The 22,098-nt window shown below is 45.1% G+C and overlaps 1 protein-coding gene across 7 annotated transcripts in view; it reads right to left on the bottom strand.

Annotated features, from left to right (window-relative positions):
- The window catches only part of IPO13 (importin 13), an 84,664-nt gene that overhangs the window by 11,880 nt on the left and 50,686 nt on the right, over positions 1 to 22,098 (bottom strand). For 6 of the 7 annotated variants that reach the window (XM_056533072.1, XM_056533067.1, XM_056533071.1 and 3 more), the window contains 7 exons: positions 21,403 to 21,483; positions 20,927 to 21,064; positions 19,653 to 19,749; positions 8,668 to 8,720; positions 4,788 to 4,854; positions 3,797 to 3,855; positions 2,863 to 2,952 (listed from right to left, as the gene is read on the bottom strand). In XM_056533072.1, the coding sequence (XP_056389047.1) occupies positions 2,863 to 2,952; positions 3,797 to 3,855; positions 4,788 to 4,854; positions 8,668 to 8,720; positions 19,653 to 19,749; positions 20,927 to 21,064; positions 21,403 to 21,483 (585 nt within the window). Of the gene's footprint in view, positions 1 to 2,862; positions 2,953 to 3,796; positions 3,856 to 4,787; positions 4,855 to 8,667; positions 8,721 to 19,652; positions 19,750 to 20,926; positions 21,065 to 21,402; positions 21,484 to 22,098 lie in introns of those variants that run through there. The other variant, XR_008846713.1, reaches the window with a different exon arrangement.

Genomic DNA, 22,098 nt, shown 5'->3' with positions numbered 1-22,098 from the left:
GTTGGTGGCAGTGGTGGCCCTTCTCCACTCTCGGGGCATCTCGGTTCTACCGTACTAGGACGACCTGTTCATCAAGACGCCTTCCTTGGAGCAGAATCGGGCCAGCCTCAGAATCACCCTCCAGACCCTCTCCAAGTTCGGTTGGATTGTCAACCACGAGAAGTCCCATCTGTCCCCGTCCCAGTCACAGCGGCTGCTCATGTCTCCCTGCCGGAGGACAAACTACAGGAACTCCTGTCAGGGGTCCGCTCCCTTCGGGCGCCGGGCCCATTTCCCATCCGCACCTGCATGTCTGTTCTGGGGAAGATGGTAGTCGCCATGGAGGAGGTGCCCTTTGCTCAATTCCGCTGCCGTCCTCTCCAATGGGCCATCCTGTCCCAGTGGGACAAGTCCCCCTTGTCTCTCCACCGCAGGATCCCGCTTTCTCCCCAGGTACGCCTCTCCCTCCTTTGGTGGCTTCGGTCCCCTCTCCCCCGAGGGGGTCGTTCCTTTCTGCCCCTCAACTGGCATGTCCTGACCACGGACGCCAGCCTCCATGGCTGGGGAGGGGTCTTTCGGGATCAGACTGTCAAGGGTCGCTGGACGGCTTCGGAGGCCAAGCTCTCCATCAATGTTCTGGAGATTCGGGCGATCCTCCTGTGCCTTCGGCACTGGACCCACCTTCTCCGGGGCCTCCCCATTCGGGTACAAACGGACAACGCCACGGCCGTGGCGTACATCAATCGCCAGGGGGGCACCCGCAGCTCAGCGGCCACGAGGGAAGTCTCAAAAGATCCTCAGGTGGGCGGAACGTCTGGTTCCGGCCCTCTCGGCCGTACACATTCCCGGCATCGAAAACTGGGAGGCCGACTTCTTAAGTCGTGCCACCACGGATCCGGGCGAATGGTCTCTCCACCCAGAGGTCTTCGATCTGATTTGCCATCGGTGGGGGACGCCGGACGTGGACCTGTTCGCGTCCCCTCAAAACAGGAAAGTCCCTCTCTTCGTGGCCAGGTCTCGGGATCCCCTGGCGCTCGCAGCAGACGCCCTGGTGGTCCCCTGGACCTCCTTCGCCCTCCCCTATCTTTTCCCGCCTCTTCCTCGGGTCGTCCGGAAGCTCAAGGCAGAGGGGGTCTCTGCCATTCTGGTGGCTCCAGACTGGCCTCTTCGCGTGTGGTACGCAGACGTGGTCAGCCTTGTGGCGGACGTTCCCTTCAGTCTTCTGGACCATCCCGATCTTCTCCCTCAGGGACCCCTCTGCCACCCCAATTTTCTTCCGCTGCGTTTGACGGTGTGGCTGTTGAGACCACGGTTTTGAGGGCTCGGGGGTTTTCCTCCCGCGTTATCCGGACTATGCTCCGTGCCTGTAAGCCCTTGTCCTCCAGGATTTATCACCGAACCTGGCAGGCATATTTCCGCTGGTGTGAGGCTCGTTCACTTTCTCCCACCTCCTTCTCCCTGCCGACTCTCCTGTCCTTCCTGCAGTCCGGACAGGAGACTCGCCTTGCCCTGAGTTCCCTTAAGGGGCAGGTTTCGGCCCTGTCGGTCCTCTTTCAACGCCCTCTGGCGTCTAACCTTCATGTTCGCACCTTTTTGCAAGGTGTCGCCCACGAGGTCCCTCCTGTTCGGTCCCCCACTGCGCCTTGGGACCTTAACCTCGTTTTGGATGCTCTTCAGGACACTCCGTTTGAGCCTCTGGCTCAGGTTTCTCCCCGTTTTCTCTCTTGGAAGGTGGCCTTTCTGGTCGCAGTCACTTCTCTGCGCCGGGTTTCGGAGCTAGCCACCCTCTCCTGCCGTTCCCCCTTTCTGGTCCTTCACCAGGACAAGGTGGTTCTTCAGCCGGCACCCTCCTTCCAGCCTAAGGTGGTTTCTGCCTTCCACCTGAACGAGGACATCGTGTTGCCCTCCTTCTGTCCGTCTCCCTCCCATCCGAGGGAGCGGCGCCTTCACAAGCTGGACTTGGTCAGGGCTGTGCAGACCTATTTGGCGGTCACCTCTTCCTTTAGGCGTAGTGACTCCCTGTTTGTGCTCCCCGAGGGCGCAAGGGGCTCCCGGCCTCGAAGTCTACAATTTCCCGGTGGATTCGTTCCGCCATTTCAGAGGCGTACCGATGCAAGGGTCAGATGCCTCCTTTCCACGTGACGGCTCACTCCACCCAAAGGGTGGGGGCTTCCTGGGCAGTCTGTCATGGGGCCTCGGCCCTGCAGGTGTGCAAGGCCGCGACCTGGTCGTCCCTGCATACCTTTACCAAGTTTTACAGGGTTCATACTTTGCGTCCTCCGACGCAGGCCTGGGCCGCAAGGTTTTGTAGGCAGCGGTTCGTGATTCCGCCTGAACCTTCTTCTGTTGGGGTTGGTTTGCCCTCCCCAGGGACTGCTTTATGACGTCCCATGGTCCTGTTTCCCCCAATGAAGCGATCAAGAAAAGTAGAATTTTGTTCTTACCGTAAATTCTATTTCTCGGAGCTTCTATTGGGGGACACAGCACCCACCCATTGTCTTCTTTGCGGCCAGCGGGTTTCCGCCTTCCGGGCGGGGGTGTCCCACTTTTGGTCGGTTTCCCTTTTTCTGGGTGTTGTGTTAGACGTTTTGTTTTTTTGTGGGTTGGCTCTCCTCTGCTTTGGGACTAAAACTGAGTTGCTCAGAGCCAGTAGGCGGGTATATCCTGCCGGGAGGAGCCAGCCGTATTTTGTTTTTTGCCTAGTGTCAGCCTCCTAGTGGCAAGCAGCATATACCCATGGTCCTGTGTCCCCCAATAGAAGCTCCGAGAAAGAGAATTTACGGTAAGAACAAAATTCTACTTTTACTTAAGACGTGAAACAGCAGTTACGAGAGTTCATTGTGTATGAAGAAGTGCACATCTTAAGAGTAAGTGGAGTCTCACCTCCAACGTAGCTTGAAGCAGCAGCTTCCCATCCTCATGAACCACCTGCCCGACTGGTGCCAGTTCTCCACACCTTGGTAAGAACTCCATCTGTCAGAAATAAAAAGCAATGCATCAAAAATGTCTTGGACAGCAAAACTTCAGCCCATCACCTAACCAAAGAGGCGTCCAATGTCCCGTTCACTGTCAACCAGGCATAGTGCTATACAGAGAGTATAAGTTATGCCCGATACTTCAAGGTATTGGAGCTATTGCTATTTAAGTATATAGCAAAAAGTTGAGGGGCAACTGATCCAATATTGATGGACTATACTGAGGCCATTAATATTGTAGTCTAGTCCTGGAAAACTCCTTTAAAGGGGTACTCCACCCCTAGACATCTTTTTTCCTATCCAAAGGATAGGGGATAAGACGAATGATGGTGGGGGTCCCACCGCTGGGGCTGCAGCACCCCAGACATCCGATGCACGGAGTGAACTTCGCTCCATGCGGGATGACTGGCGATGCAGGGCAGAGGATTGTGACGTCACTGTCGTGCCCTGCTGGTGATGTCACAGCAATGCCCCCTCAATGCAAGTCTATGGGAGGGGGCGTCAAGCCCCCTCCCATAGACTTGCATTGAGGGGGCGTGACCGTGACATCACAAGCAGGGTGCGGTGTTGCACCTGTCGCTCAAAACGAACACCGGATGAAGCAAGGGACCCCCGCGATCAGAGATCTTATCCCCTATCTTTGATAGGGGATAAGATGTCTAGGGGCAGAGTACCCTTTTAAGGGCTCATCCATATTATGGAGATTCTGCTTTGAATTTTTACTGCTTGCAGCAGTCTCCTATTAATTTCAATGGTATTTTGCTGTATAGTTCAGCTAAGAATTGGATTACAACAGAAGAATTAATGTTTTCCCATCATTTCACTTCTATGTATGTACTCACAATAAATAAGCAGCTGGACTTCACAGTCGTTGGCTCGGGGAACTTCAGAGAGAGGACTCCTGTGCACAAAATGGAAATAAACAATGTAAAGCTTGTAATAATATCAATACACTTAAGAGTACGAGACAGAGCTACTGAACAGCAATCCCATACAACTGTGTTACTACTGGAATCCTGCAACTGGTGCAATAATACCGCGGGGGCTGTGAATAGAATTATAAAAATGTCGCTTAAGCCTTCTTTACATTAGCATCTGAAGTTCCATCAGGAGCCTCAGTCACAGATTTCAGCGGAAAGACAAAATATACCAGTGTAAAGCGCCATCTTGTCGAGCAAAATGCCAAACACCGTAATAGAAACTCACAGTCCATATTATAGTAAGTGAGATGTGTTCAAGAATGACAGGAAGTGGATCTGTCATAGCATCAATTTGGCTGGTCTGCTATGACGGAGCTTAAAAGGGGTACCCCGCCCCTAGACATCTTATCCTGTATCCTAAGAGGTCTGATCGTGGGGGTCCCCCCACTGGAACTTCGCTTCGTGTCTAATAACTGGCGATGCGGGGCGGAGGCTCGTCACGGTCATGCCCGCTCATTACATCACGGCCACGCCCACTCAATGCAAGTCTATGCGAGGGGGCGTGACACATCCCCTCCCATAGACTTGCATTGAGGGGGCGTGGCCATGCTATCATGAGCGGGGCGTGACCGTGACGTCACGAGCCTCCAGCGCTGCACCCGACGCTCTAAACGAACGCCGGGTGCAGCAGGGTGATTGCGGGGGTTCCCAGCGTCGGGACCCCCGCCATCAGAAATCTTATCCCCTGTCCTTTGGATAGGGGATAAGATGTCTAGGGGCGGAGTACCCCTTTAACAACTGTAAACCCTGATGGAGATGTGAGGGAAGCCTCATTTATACATCGCTTCAGACAAACCATAGAGGGATGTGATTCATAGACATGAACACAGAATAATGAGATGCGTCATCTTACCGCATTGAAACACCGCCTTAACATCCAGCTCAGCGCACATGAAGAGACACGGCTTGCGTTTCAGGGCCTGTAAAATGTAAGAGATAGAGAGATGAGGACTTGGTTTGTGCGGTCACATGAGTCCACCTTCAGTCACTTACCTGCGCCCAGGCTGCCATGACACACGGAGAACCAAGCCAGATACATTCCCACTTCAGAACCAGTGATGAACACAGTGTGTAGGAAACCTGACAGGTGTGAACTGGTTTCAGTTGTCACCTACACACAGGACGTTACCTATCATATTATGGACTGAATGATAAATAAAGGAGTCTTCTCCATCAGCAATACCTTCTGTAATTTTGTAAGGGTTGTTTGCACCACGGTTTAATATGGGGGCTTTATCCGGCTTGGGGGAGTGAAAACCGGGTGCTCCCATACCCCAGCTGAATCCGGCTCGCACCTCATTATTTGAATCTGAGTCAGATAGTGACTCCGGTCGGCTTATTTTTGCCCCGTATCCAGTTTTATGACTGGACCTAAAACCGTAATACACATAACCGGATACGGGGCACAAATGAGCTGGTTGGCTCGTTCAAATGAATGAGATGTGGGCCCCTTTATTAACAAACCGTGGTGTGAACGCACCCTTATACGTTTCTGTCTGATTTGTCCTGAGCATCCGATCATTTCACAAGAGCAATAAGAGAAATTAAATCCACACTTGTGTCTCGATTTCTCAGCGTTTCTAGACGGCAGCGTGGTCTAGTCTGGACAATTTACCTGCACTGATACATTGTAACAAACTATCAGGACAGGAGAGAAATGTCTGCAGCAGCTGCTTTTTAGTTTAAGGACTTTTGTCTACATTGGATACAAGGTATTAGGTCTGCAGGAGTCAGTCTAGTATTCTACAATAGTTTTAGTTATATGAGAGGTGACACTGCTCAGTATGAACTCTTATCAATGAGTCCTCTCCTGTGTGTAGCTGACAATGATACAAGGATATGTACAAAACATCAGTATACAGATGAGCACAGGACCTCAAGGCCATAGTATATGAACAATATAGCAGGAATCACTAGGAGAAGACCTTGTTATATTACCTATTATTACCACAACAACACTTTATTAAAGAGAATGTTCACCGCAACACAATTTTACAGATCACATATAGAATTATTCTAAATCAACAAATGGGTCCTTATAAAAGTATTATACTCAACTTATACTAATCCTGTATTATACTCCAGAGCTGTACTCACTATTCTGCTGGTGAGGTCACTGTGTATATACATTACATCACTTATCCTGTACTGATCCTGAGTTATATCCTGTATTATACTCCAGAGCTGCACTCACTATTCTGCTGGTGAGGTCACTGTGTACATACATTACATTACTTATCCTGTACTGATCCTGAGTTATATCCTGTATTATACTCCAGAGCTGTACTCACTATTCTGCTGGTGAGGTCACTGTGTACATACATTACATCACTTATCCTGTACTGATCCTGAGTTATATCCTGTATTATACTCCAGAGCTGTACTCACTATTCTGCTGGTGAGGTCACTGTGTACATACATTACATTACTTATCCTGTATTGATCCTGAGTTATATCCTGTATTATACCCCAGAGCTGTACTCACTATTCTGCTGGTGAGGTCACTGTGTATATACATTACATCACTTATCCTGTACTGATCCTGAGTTATATCCTGTATTATACTCCAGAGCTGCACTCACTATTCTGCTGGTGAGGTCACTTTGTATATACATTACATTACTTATCCTGTACTGATCCTGAGTTATATCCTGTATTATACTCCAGAGCTGTACTCACTATTCTGCTGGCGAGGTCACTGTGTACATACATTACATTACTTATCCTGTACTGATCCTGAGTTATATCCTGTATTATACTCCAGAGCTGCACTCACTATTCTGCTGGTGGGGTCACTGTGTACATACATTACTTTACTTATCCTGTACTGATCCTGAGTTATATCCTGTATTATACTCCAGAGCTGCACTCACTATTCTGCTGGTGAGGTCACTGTGTACATACATTACTTATCCTGTACTGATCCTGAGTTATATCCTGTATTATACTCCAGACCTGTGCTCACTATTCTGCTGGTGAGGTCACTGTGTATATACATTACATTACTTATCCTGTACTGATCCTGAGTTATATCCTGCATTATACTTCAGAGCTGTGCTCACTATTCTGCTGGTGAGGTCACTGTGTATATACATTACATTACTTATCCTGTACTGATCCTGAGTTATATCCTGTATTATACTTCAGAGCTGCACTCACTATTCTGCTGGTGGAGTCATTGTGCAGTCACTAGTAGAATAGTGAGTGATAAATGTCATATATTGGGAAATTTAGATTAATTACATATAGCACTGTAAAATGGTTTAGGCAGTGTACAGACTCTTTAAGTAATAAGATACAACATCCATAAGTGACTTGGCTGAGTAGAATCATCTAATATTATACAGAATTGGTAGACATCATTAGTTATCCGGTCTTTGTGCACACAGTAACATCTCAGAGGACACATGGTATCATGGGGTCAGGTTGTCGTAGGACATTATCATGGTGCTGGTGGCAGGGGGGGGGGGGGGGGGGGGCTCAGCCAGGGCCCTTAATACCCAAACATAGAGAATGCAAAATCAATCTAGATGCATCTCTCTACATTTATAATTCACACTGAGGGACTAGAAAAACAATTACAGGTTCAGATTATGCCATCCAGTTATGAGACCAATTGCACAACAGCATTGTGGAGTGACGTCCACCCCATGTGATCGTCCTTCTGCCTCCAAGTCGTCATATGGCGCATTTCTGCTGCTGTAGAATAGATACATATAGGACTCCAATACATGAGCTCCTCGTGCTGTAAACAAATCACATTATCCTAAACTCCTTAAGATGTTAGTAAGTTTGTTATCAGATTCTGGGGTAACTGGATGACACGGATGTAGCTGTGAACCAGCTTTTCTAGAGCTCTGAATGGAAATTACACATGCAACAGTAAAATAACCAGGCAAGGTTTGCCACTCATGACTCTAGGAAAGTGGGTCAGCAGCCCCAATGGGTTGTCACAGAACTTGTCACCCAGTTATGTGTAAAAGTAAACAAGATGGAGCTATATCCCAGATTTCCTAAATAACATATCTGCCTGATGTTGTAATGATACAAGAAGTAAATGTGACATCGTAGTGGTCTTCAAACTGGAGACCCCATATGCTGCAAATCTAGTGGTCAGTCCAGGCATGCTGGGACTTGTAGTTTTGCAACAGCTGGAGGTCCACAGTTTAGAGACCACTGTGCCATAGCACAAGTAAGCAGAATTGCCAATCAGGACTCTGGGAAAGCCAAGTCACAATCTCTGCTGGAGCTGTAATAGTTCACACACAGCTTTCTAAAAGGAAGGAAGAGCATTATTAACAGCACAGCGTCACTCTGCACTATGGCTTGTTGTTCATTACTCTCACATTTCCCACCTTTCCCCTGTGTCTACCCGCTGCAATGACACTAAGCGACATTTACATGTAGCGTAAGATGAGGAGCGAGGCGATCATGGTCCTGACTGATGGTGGGCACCCGGTCTGGGAGCAATGACCTAGTAATGGGCGCTAACTCCTAGCTGCCCATAGTCCCAGCTTTTTATTAACACATAACCAGCACCTGTCATGGAATATAGAGATTTGTTTCGCTTTCTGTGAGGGCGTCTCAAAGAAAGAACTGGAGCAAAACTTGATGGAGAAAGGCTACAGAACATAAAGAAATCATAGAGGGAGGGAACAGAAAGCTAAATAGAATCAAATAAGGAAGAAGAGAGAGAAAGAAAGAAAAGTGAATGAAATAAACCCAAAACACACCTGTGCCAGGAGTTGCATAAATGAATCAACAATATCAGGATGGTCCCTGGGTCCTAAAAATATAATAAAGATGTAACTTAAGAGAAAATTATACAAACAGCAACTTAATCTCATATAAGTCATGTGATACAGAAAGAAGTTCACAGGGGGATGTGGGAGCGGAGGGAGGGAGGGAAGTGAGGTGCAGGGTAAAAAGACATGAACAATTGTCAAAGAAACAAAATTATGAGACTTGGAAAACCCAAAAAATAGAACGAACAAATTAAAAAGAAAGATGCCTCAGACCCTGACCATCCCGCACACTCAAGACATCAGTGATGGAATGCGGAAGAAGGACGTGGACGAGCCAGTGGTCATGGAGCGCTGACCCTGCAAAGGACGGGAGCCCCTGAAGAGCCACCACAAAGATGGCGGCAGGTCACCTGACCCATGGATGGGATACCATACCTCTTCAGTGACCATACATTACTCATCTAAGGCTCTGTTCACACTGCATTTCTTCTATAGGCTGCAGGTATACATCAGGATCCATTCAACATTTGCAAAACCCCTATTGCCAGCATGCTGGAAGTTGTAGTTTTGTAAAGCTGGAGGTACACCGGTTGGGAAACACTGCTGTAATTTCACCACTGTATAGCCGTATAGTGCATTAGTCAGATATAGTCCACAATACATTAATGAAAACAGTATACCATGCGGTAAACCCCCCCCCCCCCCCCCCCCCCGACGTAAGGACTATAGGACACTTCTGATCTCTGTTAGGTCAAGGGAGACCGAGTTTGGTATATACAGTATACAGGCTGCAGATGATCCTGCCGGGGTCTATATACAGTATACAGGCTGCAGATGATCCTGCCGGGGTCTATATACAGTATACAGGCTGCAGATGATCCTGCTGGGGTCTATATACAGTATACAGGCTGCAGATGATCCTGCCGGGGTCTATATACAGTATACAGGCTGCAGATGATCCTGCCGGGGTCTATATACAGTATACAGGCTGCAGATGATCCTGCCGGGGTCTATATACAGTATACAGGCTACAGATGATCCTGCCGGGGTCTATATACAGTATACAGGCTGCAGATGATCCTGCAGGGTCTATATACAGTATACAGGTTGCAGATGATCCTGTCAGGGTCTATATACAGTATACAGGCTGCAGATGATCCTGTCAGGGTCTATATACAGTATACAGGCTGCAGATGATCCTGTCAGGGTCTATATACAGTATACAGGCTGCAGATGATCCTGTCAGGGTCTATATACAGTATACAGGCTGCAGATGATCCTGTCAGGGTCTATATACAGTATACAGGCTGCAGATGATCCTGACGGGGTCTATATACAGTATACAGGCTGCAGATGATCCTGACGGGGTCTATATACAGTATACAGGCTGCAGATGATCCTGTCATGGTCTATATACAGTATACAGGCTGCAAATATGATTATGTCAGGGTCTATATACAGTATACAGGCTGCAAATATGATTATGTCAGGGTCTATATACAGTATACAGGCTGCAAATATGATTATGTCAGGGTCTATATACAGTGGGGCAATAGAGTATTTAGTCAGCCACCAATTGTTCAAGCTCCCACTTAAAAACATGAGAGCGTCCTGTAATTGTCATCATAGGTTATAACCTCAACTATGAGAGACAGAATGAGAAAAATCCATAAAATCACATTGTCTGATTTTTAAAGAATTTATTTGCAAATTATGGTGGAAAATAAGTATTTGGTCAATAAGAAAAGTTCATCCCGATCCTTTGTTATATCCCCTTTGTTCTCACACACTGTTGCTGGTATTTTGGCCCATTCCTCCATGCAGATCTCCTCTAGAGCAGTGATGTTTTCTGGGTGTCGCTGGGCAACACAGACTTTCAACTCCCTCCAAAGGTTTTCTATGGGATTGAGATCTGGTCCCTTAGCAGAAAAACAGTCCCAAAGCAAGATGTTTCCACCCCCATGCTTCACAGTAGGTATGGTGTACTTTGGATGCAGCTCAGCATTCTTTCTCCTCCAAACATGACAAGTTGTGTTTTTACCAGAAAGTTCTACTTTGGTTTCATCTGACCATATGACATTCTCCCAATCCTCTTCTGGATCATCCAAATGCTCTCTAGCAAACTTCAGACAGGCCCGGACATGTACTGGCTTAAGCAGGGGGACACGTCTGGCACTGCAAGATTTGAGTCCCTGGCGGTGTAGTGTGTTACTGATGTAGCCTTTGTTACTCTGGTCCCAGCTCTCTGCAGGTCATTCACTAGGTCCCCCGTGTGGTTCTTTTCCCTAGGTCCCCCGTGGGGTTCTGGGATTTTTGCTCACCGTTCTTATGATCATTTTAACACCACAAGGTGAGATCTTGCGTGGAGCCCCAGATGGAGGGAGATTATCAGTGATCTTGAATGTCTTCCATTTTCTAATAATTTCTCCCACAATTGATTTCTTCACACCAAGCTGCTTGCCTATTGCAGATTCAGTCTTCCCAGCCTGGTGCAGGTCTACAATTTTGTTTCTGGTGTACTTCGACAGCTCTTTGGTCTTGGCCATAGTGGAGTTTGGAGTGTGACTGTTTGAGGTTGTGGACAGGTGTCTTTTATACTGGTAAGTTTAAACAGGTGCCATTAAAGGGGTACTCCGGTGGAAAACATTTTTTTTTAAATCAACTGATGCCAAAAAGTTAAACAGATTTGTAAACTACTTAAAAAAAAAAAAGTCTAAATCCTTCCATTACTTATTAGCAGAGGAAATTTTTTTCTATTTGGATTTCTTTTCTGTCACAACCACAGTGCTCTCTGCTGACACTTCTGTCCATGCCAGGAACTGTCCAGGGCAGGAGAAAATCCCCATAGTAAACATATGCTGCTCTGGACAGTTCCTAAAATGGACATAGGTGTCAGCAGAGAGCACTGTGGTTGTGAGAGAAAAGAAATCCAAAAAGAAAAGAATTTCCTCTGCAGTATACAGCTACTAATAAGTACTGGAAGGATTAAGAATTTTTAATAGAAGTAATTTACAAATCTGAGCAACTGATTAGAAAAATTCACTAGCGCTGAATGGATTTGGATGTGATCACTGGCTGGACTGCTGCTTGGCCAATAGATGTGCTCTCCTGATAATGCACACCGATATATAATGGATATAACAAAACGTATTATTGAATTGGCAAGCGCTGTATCAGACACATATCTATTAAAGCTAGGTGGTGGGGACTAACCTGATGCTGCTGTAGGAGGAGGGAAAGATCCTGATGATATGGATGAAACTGTAGGTGGTGTGGGGAAGTGCTCACCTATTGACCGAAAAATGGGAATACAGTGACTGGATTACATAAAGATATGCATATCAATTTGAATGAGCTCTATCTATAAAACATGGTCTACCTTTAAATGATCGGTCGCGCTGGTGCGAGCGATGATGGTTTGAATGGCTGATGTGGTAAGCTGAAGGGGTGATTTTCCTATGGTATAAAACGGATTAAACAATCTGGTTATGGTGAAAAGAATGATGAATACTTTCAACAGAGTCGTTCTTATTTAAATAAGAACGACTCTGTTGAAAGTATTCATCATTCTTTTCACCATAACCAGATTGTTTAATCCGTTTTATACCATAGGAAAATCACCCCTTCAGCTTACCACATCAGCCATTCAAACCATCATCGCTCGCACCAGCGCGACCGATCATTTAAAGGTAGACCATGTTTTATAGATAGAGCTCATTCAAATTGATATGCATATCTTTATGTAATCCAGTCACTGTATTCCCATTTTTCGGTCAATAGGTGAGCACTTCCCCACACCACCTACAGTTTCATCCATATCATCAGGATCTTTCCCTCCTCCTACAGCAGCATCAGGTTAGTCCCCACCACCTAGCTTTAATAGATACGTGTCTGAGACAGCGCTTGCCAATTCAATAATACGTTTAATTTACAAATCTGTTTAACTTTCTGGCACTAACTGCTAAAAAAAAAAAAAATATAAGTTTTCCACCGGAGTACCCCCTTTAACCCCTTCCCGCTATTGGACGTATGCATACGTCCAGGCGAACTACACGTTCACGCAAATGGACGTATGCATACGTCCAAGCGATCTCCTGCTCTGCTATTAACCCTTGCACAAATGTAAAATTTGGGGGGAAACACACATTTTAGTGAAAAAATAATAATTTTTTTACATATGCAAAAGTCGTGAAACACCTGTGGGGTATTAAGGCTCGCTTAATTTTCACTTGTTACGTTCCTTTAGTTTCCAAAATGGTATGCCATGTGTTTTTTTTTTGCTGTTCTGGAACAATAGGGGCTTCCTAAATGCAACATGCCCCCTTAAAAACCATTTCAGAAAAACGTACTCTCCAAAATCCCCTTGTCGCTCCTTCCCTTCTGAGCCCTCTACTGCGCCCACCGAACACTTTACATAGACATATGAGGTATGTCCTTACTCGAGAGAAATTGGGCTACAAATTCAAGTATAAATTTTATCCTTTTACCCCTTGTAAAAATTCAAAAATTGGGTCTACAAGAACATGCGAGTGTAAAAAATGAAGATTTTGAATTTTCTCCTTCACTTTGCTGCTTTTCCTGTGAAACACCTAAAGGGTTAAAACACTTACTGATTTTTTATACTTTGGGGGGTGCAGTTTTTATAATGGGGTCATTTATGGGGTATTTCTAATATGAAGACCCTTCAAATCCACTTCAAACCCACTTCAAACCTGAAGTGGTCCATGAAAAATAGCGAGTTTGAAAATTTTGTGAAAAATTGTAAAATTGCTGCTGAACTTTGAAGCCCTCTAATGTCTTCCAAAAGTAAAAACACGTACATTTTATGATGCAATCATAAAGAAGACATATTGTATATGTGAATCCCAAAATAATTATTTGGAACATCCATTTTCTTTACAAGCAGAGAGCTTCAAAGTTAGAAAAATGCAAAATTTTCAATTTTTTCATCAAATTTGGGGATTTTTCACCAAGAAAGGATGCAAGTTACCACAAAAATTTACCACTATGTTAAAGTAGAATATGTCACGAAAAAACAATCTCGGAATCAGATTGATAAATAAAAGCATTCCAGAGTTATTAATGTTTAAAGTGACAGAGGTCAGATGTGCAAAAAAGGGCTGCGTCCTAGAGGTGAAAATGGGCTGCGTCCTTAATACAATTAACGAGTGGAGGACAGAGGAGACTCAGGTCTGTGAGAGACAAAAATCTTGCTTGTTTGTAGGTGACCAAATACTTATTTGCCACCATAATTTGCAAATAAATTATTTAAAAATCAGACTATGTGATTTTATGGGTTTTTTTTCTCTCATGGTTGAGGTTATAACCTATGATGATAATTACAGCCTCTCTCGTCTTTTTAAGTGGGAGAACTTGCACAATTGGTGGCTGACTAAATCCTTTTTTGCCCCAATGTACATCAAGAGCTCTTCAGGTGCATATGCCAAATACATTCACCCAAATAAGCTGTGAACACACAAACTTTAAAGGTATAGTCCAGTCATCCGAAAATAAAACCGTATAATGAAATCCAGCCGCCCGATCCTTCTGTCCTACAATACCTGCAGTTATGAAAGACTTGGGGGGCCCCTGTACAAAGCCTTGGGAAATGTCATTTTGAGACAGCGGGAGGCGCACTAGTTCGGAAACACTGCACCGGATAACCAGTCCTGCCAAAATTGGCCTATCTACTAAATATTGAGCCTTAGTTGTAAATTCAGCTACAGTACAAGTGTCAGAAGTGTTAGATCTGGTCCTTCTCCCACAACTGGGGCTTGTTACAATGTGTAAGGTAAGAACCGGAGAGAGATAAGTGCTGCTGTCATATTTTATTTACAGAGGATTACCTATACCAGTGTTTCCCAACCAGGTGCCTCCAGCAGTTGCAAAACTACAACTCCCAGCACGCCCGGACAGCCGAAGGCTGTCCGGGCATGCTGGGAGTTGTAGTTTTGCAACAGCTGGAAACATGTTGGTTGGGAAACCCTGCACTACAAAATCAGGGTCCAGTCTGATAGGCCATTCAGGAGTCTAGGAGAGCTGGGTATTAGCCTTCGGCTGTCTGGGGATGGTGGGAGTTGTAGTTTTGCAACAGCAGGAGGCACCCTGGTTGGGGGACACTGACATAAACTGATGCATTGTAACAAGCCCAGCAGCTGCGACCACAACTACATCGGGACCAATGTTCAGTCGTTCTATGTAAACTGCTAAATAAAATGTTTTCGTTCAATGGCAGCTAGCAGAGATCTTGAAAATAATGAGTAACAAACATAAAGTGTATTTTTCACGTTGCTGAATATTTCATTATTACAATGGTTCTGCTTTATTCCTATCAGACTGAATCGTCCCTTTCAGGATCACGAGACAGACAGACGATGGCTTTTTTTTAGTTCCAGTCTACAGAGGACAATGCAAAATAGAAAAAAGAAAAGCAGAAGAGCGACAAGCAGAGAGAAGACCATGAACTACACCCCAAATAAAGATGACAAAGCGCATCCCTTCAAAGGATACGTACAGCATGGCAACATCCAAAATGTCCTCCAAGCTTGTGTATACGGCTCCTGTGCAGTCCTGTGAGTGTATATATATATATATGCAGACTGTGTATTTTTCTGACTGTGTTTTTGGCAAACAAAGAAGTGGGGTAAAAATACAGAAGAAACTGCTAATCTTTCCATTATACTTTTACTCTGCGTCATTTCCAATTTTGGTTTTGGCTACAAATACTGAACAAAATGTTATGTGCGATCCCAGCCTAAAGGGGTTTCCAATTTTTGTCTAAATAAAGCTCAACCAATGTCAAGTTTTAAAGCGCAACTGCCATGAGGTTTGGGGCGTATAACCTAACCAGAGTATGTGTATGTGTATAAAATATGTCTCCAGCCTTACCTTTATCCCTCTTATTAGCAGCCACTGACAGTCGGATAGGCGTGGCCAGGGGTTCGCTATGCCTATCCCCTGTACACCACTGCTGGGACCGCTGTGTGATTGACACACAGGTCCCAGCGCACGCGCCCCTCATCATTCACATGTAAGCGCCGACCGACATTTCTTTACAGAGTGCCAGCGCTCACTTCAACTGTCTGATGCCTCTGTGCGCACGGACAGTGCCCGCCTTCTCCTGGGCGCTTCTGCCCCAAATACTGACACTAACTTAATAATACAAATACAATACATTTTTGTATTTGTATTATTAAGTTTGTGTCAGTATTTTTGATTTTTTCCACACAATCTACTTTAATAATTTCCCCCTTTATCTATTTGTGTGCATTCGGTATATATTATTATTATTCTGTTGTTGTCATCCCCTGATCAACCGCTGTATACCATAAGATACACGGGGAAACGCATTGGGATATACAGGTGTTCATCATAGGAGAACTTTTCATTTTGTATTATTATTATTATTTTTCTAAGTTTATACCTTCCAACTGTTTGGGATTTTTTTTTAAAGGAATTAATAAATGATGAATTTTAGCTCTATGGAATAAGCTGTTTTTTTGGTAACTCTGTGCAGCATCCGGCATTCATTTAGAATGAACTACAATGGTACACTATAACAAAACATGTTAAAGGGGTTATCCAGGAATAGAAAAACAGAGCTAATTACTTTCAAAAACAGCTCCCTGTCTGTCTCCAGCTTGAGTGTGGTTTTAGAACTTGTCTTCATTCACTCCAATGGAACTGAGCAGCAGAACCGCACCCAACCGGGAGACAGACAGGGAGCTGTTTTTGAAAGAAAGTAGCTGTGTTTTTCTATTCCTGGAGAACCCCTTTAAGGACAGATTTGCGGCCTCTGAATTTAATCAAAATGTTCCCATTCACTAACAGCAAGCAGAGATCCTGAGAATGGTTAGCCACTACAATAAAATAAACCATTATACAATGATCCAGCTTTAATCACAGACGGTAGCTGCAAAACATGACCATTGCAGATGGGAAAAGCTGCAAAGATTGGAGGAGAGAGCTGCATGCAGTGAGGGTATATATAGGCCATGTATAACTATATAATATGCAGGTCAAGTGTTCAGTAACATATTTTCGTTTTCTGCTCCCATTATCTAAGTGTACTTAGGGTACAAAACACATTTTCAATAAAATCCTCAATACAATCCACTATAAAACATATTATGCCCTACTCAATAAACAGCACAGTCTACAAACAACAGACATATACGGTGTAAGCCAGCAGATTCTATTCCAATACACAGGTTAACGCTAATGGTGGTTAACGCTAATAGCCGAGATATGTTGTCCTAAGGACAGAGAGAACAGATTAATCTAATTCTACATAACCTCAAATAAACTATTAATAAGAACCGCAATGAATGATCGGACTTCACTTAATGCATCAGATAAGTGGTGCAGTCATTGGTCTAATACATCCTAACCTTAATATCTCCATTATCTGCTGTAGATTCAGTAGTGACACCTGCTGGCTGTTAGTGATCCTACCACGAGAGATGTATCCCCTATCTCCAAGCTGAGACCCCCCACGATCTCCCATATAGGGGCCATGACTCGGCCCCGGCTGAGCTGCTGTGTGTGACGTTTTGTACAAAGCAGGTCAGCTGGTATAAACATGCCCCCTCCATTCATCTCTATGGAAGAGACGGAGACACTGCAGGTGCTGACATGCTGGGTCCAAAACGCGTTCTAGCAGCGCAGAGCCAGGGAAGAGGCGGGGCCCTGTATACATTTATATATATATATAATATATATATTTATATACATTTCTTAGCACTGGACATCTTCTTTAACATGACTTAGATTTTACCTCTAGTGCATCTTGCACCATACACTAATGCTACTAAGCAGCAGATTGTTATTCCTTCCGAATGTTCCTTAATATCATCAATCAGTGCATAGGGGGTCCAGTTCAATTGGGGAATTGAAAGGTTCCCTATCACTGTAGATAAAATTTGATTTTACCTGAATTTTCCTTTACTGAAACACGACCTCAGACCTAAAGCCAAACCGTAAGTCTTTCTGTAAGCGTTGGCCAATGGGTGACCATCCGGGTGACTGATCACACACACCTACCTACGGTCGGACACAGCTGCCAGTCCCCAGATCTATTGCATGAAGGTCTCATGAAGTGGAGGAAGCAGGAAAATCAGGGAACTTGTGTCCAAATATTGTGGTTCACACATTGGCCATATTCTTAGCAGGTGAAGATCTATGTAATTCTACAGAATGATGCAATATTCTTGACTTCTGTGAAATTCAGCAATTTACCATTTCTGGGTGGGCTACTCAAAGCTTGACTGATTTAAAGGGATTGGTCACCATTATTACATTTGTTAATAAGTCACTACTTGAAGCTGTAACTTACACAGAAACTATAAGGCTTCCCTGTGGCCCCATTCTCTTAGATCACCTGGCCCCGCTCCAGCTTGGTCTTCCGTCCCTGTATCGTCCATACATGGCTGCCTATGGAGGAGCATGTGATGTTACACCCCTCCGTGCTTCCTCCATTGTGCCTGGGCTCCATGCTTCAGTGTACCGCTATGTGTATGGTCACATGCTCCTCTATAGGCAGCCGTGTATGAAGCAGGGGAGTGGAGCCAGGTGATGTAAGAGAACGGGGCTGCAGGGAAGCCTCAGTGTGTGTAGGTAACATCTTCATAATCTCAGCAGTGATTTATTAAAAAACATAACACAGGAGGCCAACCTCTTTAAAGTACAGTGACCCCCCCGACCTACGATGGCCCGACATACGATCATTTCAGCATACGATCACTCTCAGAAGCCATCGCATGTTGAAGGTAGCATCAACATACGATGCTTTTGTATGTCGGGGCCATCGCATAAACGGCTATCCGGCAGCGCAGACTGCTTCAGCTGCCACCAGATAGCCGTTTACTGTGCCCCGTGTGGTCCGCTGACGATCACTTACCTGTCCTTTGGGCTCTGGCGCGTCCTCTTCGGGATCCCCTGCATCATCGGCGCTCCCCATCGGGATCCCCTGCATCATCCAATAGGAGCAGCATGCGTAGCGTCGTGATGGCGGCGATGGAGAGCACGGATGCCGGGGAAGCAGAGGCCTTGCCGGAGCGGCGGGGACACCTCGGGGACGCGGCGACATCGATGGCAGCGGTGACGGTACGGAGCGGCGGGGACAGGTGAGTACAACTTCCTCTAACAGTGGTCTACAACCTGCGGACCTCCAGATGTTGCAAAACTACAACACCCAGCATGCCCGGACAGCCAACGGCTGTCCGAGCATGCTGGGTGTTGTAGTTTTGCAACATCTGGAGGTCCGCAGGTTGTAGACCACTGTCCTATACTTTACATTGCAAGGATCCCTCAACATGCGATGGTTTCAACAAACGATGGTCCATTTGGAACGGATTACCATCGTATGTTGAGGGACCACAGCTAAATCTCAAATATGTGTCTTCCTGTACAGGCAGCTAATATTGTCTAGATCAGTATATATGCCACTATTTGGCGGCAGGTTGGAGAGATAAAAGTAGGAACAGGCTTTTTAAATCCTAAATAATCTTGAGACTGGTTCCTTGACCTCCCCCACATACAGTTCAGATTTCAGTTACACTTCAACCAAGCGCAACCAAGGGGGGCAGGATAGGCAGAAATGGACCGGAGGTGAGAGGTCATGTAAACAAAAACATAAAAATAAGGTATTCTGAATGTATCACCGGTGTAATCGTAGTCCCAAAGGATCAACCATGTGAGTTTCCCTTCGATTGACTTCATGTATCAAATCATTTTGGATTTCCCCGTCTTATGACATTACACTGTACGCCGACTTCCCTATAACAGGCGGGAGGCAGTCGTGGGTCTCTTTCCCTGGACCCTTTCCTTTAACTAGGATAACCCTATGAGACATTATATTTACATACTATGACACAGTCTTTATATGTGAGACTCTCAGCGCGCGCTGGCATATCACATAGGACCAGAGAGGCTGCAGTTACTACACAGACAGCGTCCATCCTGGGGCGACTAACCTTGCTGAAACAGCGACAGAGTGAGAGAGGTGACCAGCAGGAACAGCGCTCTGATGGGAGGGAAGTGCGCCGGCTCGTTGGCGAAGATATGAACCATCTGTAAGAGGACAAACAAGTGAACATATGATAAATTCTTCTTCTTATAACGTCTGTATAAACAGAACGATGAGAGATCACGATGATCCAGTTATACAGTAAACAGCACTCAATAAAAACACACGGTCGCCATCTCTTCTTTATTATATTTTGTACTTTCTGGTTGTTAAGCCCATGAATAGGCAGGACAAGTTTAATCATTGTATAGTGAACGGTTTCTTTACTTTCTAATCTAGATTATTTTAGTTTATCAGCATTTCAATATCTCTGCTTGCTGATACCAAACGGTAACATTAAAGGGGTATTCTGATCAGCTTCCCGACCCCATCCAGCCTGTTGGCAGAGTTACGTAGCTCTGGGGATACACAGTTTGCCCAACTCCAATTAAAGTCAATTGTATAGCTTCCCCATAAATAATGAATGCATCTTTTAGTCAGGGGACAACTTTTCAGGTAACAGTGGGGGTCCTAGCAGTTACAGTTTGTTATTCTCTATCCTGTGTATAGGAATAAACCTTCAATGGAGCAAAACTGCATCTGTGTGGCAAACTATCTGGAATTGGTTCCTGGCACCTTAGCGCCCCCAAGACAGCAGAGGTCCCAGTTACTACCTTAGTGCCCCCCAAGACAGCAGAGGTCCCAGTTACTACCTTAGTGCCCCCCAAGACGGCAGAGGTCCCAGTTACTACCTTAGTGCCCCCCAAGACGGCAGAGGTCCCAGTTACTACCTTAGTGCCCCCCAAGACGGCAGAGGTCCCAGTTACTACCTTAGTGCCCCCCAAGACGGCAGAGGTCCCAGTTACTATCTTATCCTCAAGACGGCAGAGGTCCCAGTTACTATCTAACCCCCCCCCCACCCCCCCCCCCCACCCCCAAGACTGCAGATGTCCCAGTTACTATCTTATCCCCAAGACTGCAGAGGTCCCAGTTACTATCTTATCCCCAAGACGGCAGAGGTCCCAGTTACTATCTTAGTCCCCAAGACGGCAGAGGTCCCAGTTACTATCTTAGTCCCCAAGACGGCAGGGGTCCCAGTTACTATCTTATCCCCAAGACTGCAGAGGTCCCAGTTACTATCTTATCCCCAAGACGGCAGAGGTACCAGTTACAATCAGTTACTAAGTCAACTCTTCTTAAACCCTTTTACAGAGCACTGGTTACCTGGGATAAAGCACTTACCTGCCGCGTCAGGTCAATGGCAGAGGCTTGGGGAATAGTACTATACATCTGGCCCAGCATCTCACATAACTGAGGCACAATGGGGGCAAAATCATCCAGCAAAGTCTTCACTGACTTCTCAAATATGGTGCACACTGCCTGCATGAGTGAGAAGAGGGTGTAAAGATTAGATATACATGCTTACAGAAGTAAAGTGTCACAAATATTACTAGGTCTGGTCTGCAGCGGAAACCAATGTAATTAATGTGCGGAACAGAAATGTAACAACAACAACACTGGAACATCACAGCCCGGGCCTAATAATAACCAGTTTTGCTTTCTCTTGTATTAACACCAAATAAATCCTCACAAATTATCATCAAATCATTCTTAAGAAACCCAAGAAAGAGGGACGCAGGCAAGGAAGGAGAAACCCCATGGCTACCCACGTGGATAGGTTTTTACAATTTAGAGAGATCACAGTTTCTCACACTTACCTCCACAACCTGAGCATCATTCAGCCAAGTGCTAAGAACTTTCCTTATCAGCTGGAAAACCTGCTGTAGAACCAGGACAACCTGCAGAGATTTAGGAAACAGCAATGATTTAGGGAAACATTGTGCTCTATGTACATGATAATATAAAATATATATATATATATATATATACACACACACACACACATATTAGATCAACATTCACCATAAAGATCTACAGTAGGTTCATGCAGATGGAGGTGATGATCATCACATTCACCCTAGTATATCACTTGATATTATGTAAAGGAGATCTGTGGTGTATAACACTTATTCCCTATCCGCAGATCAGGTTTATACTTTGTTGTTTTGCTGGTCTTATTTTTAAAAGGTACCTTTCATCAAAAAAACTTTTGATATATTATAGATTAATGTATGCAGAATAACTTTCCAATTGCATGTTATTAAAAAATATGCTTCTTTCTATTTAATTTTCCACTTTGAAAAAATGACCACTAGGGGTCTCCCTACCAGTCAGAAATCTATAAAAAGGGCTTGCGGCCTGGACTGGTAGGGAGACCCCTAGTGGTCATTTTCTCAAGGTGGAAAATTAAATAGAAAGAAGCATATTTTTTATAACATGCTATTGGAAAGTTATTCTGCATACATTAATCTATAATATAAGGTAGCCTTTAACATACGACACAATCATCATTA

The sequence above is a fragment of the Hyla sarda genome, chromosome 7, assembly GCF_029499605.1.
Source record: "Hyla sarda isolate aHylSar1 chromosome 7, aHylSar1.hap1, whole genome shotgun sequence".
Lineage (NCBI taxonomy): Eukaryota > Metazoa > Chordata > Amphibia > Anura > Hylidae > Hyla > Hyla sarda.
This window is presented reverse-complemented; position numbering and strand designations above follow the sequence as displayed.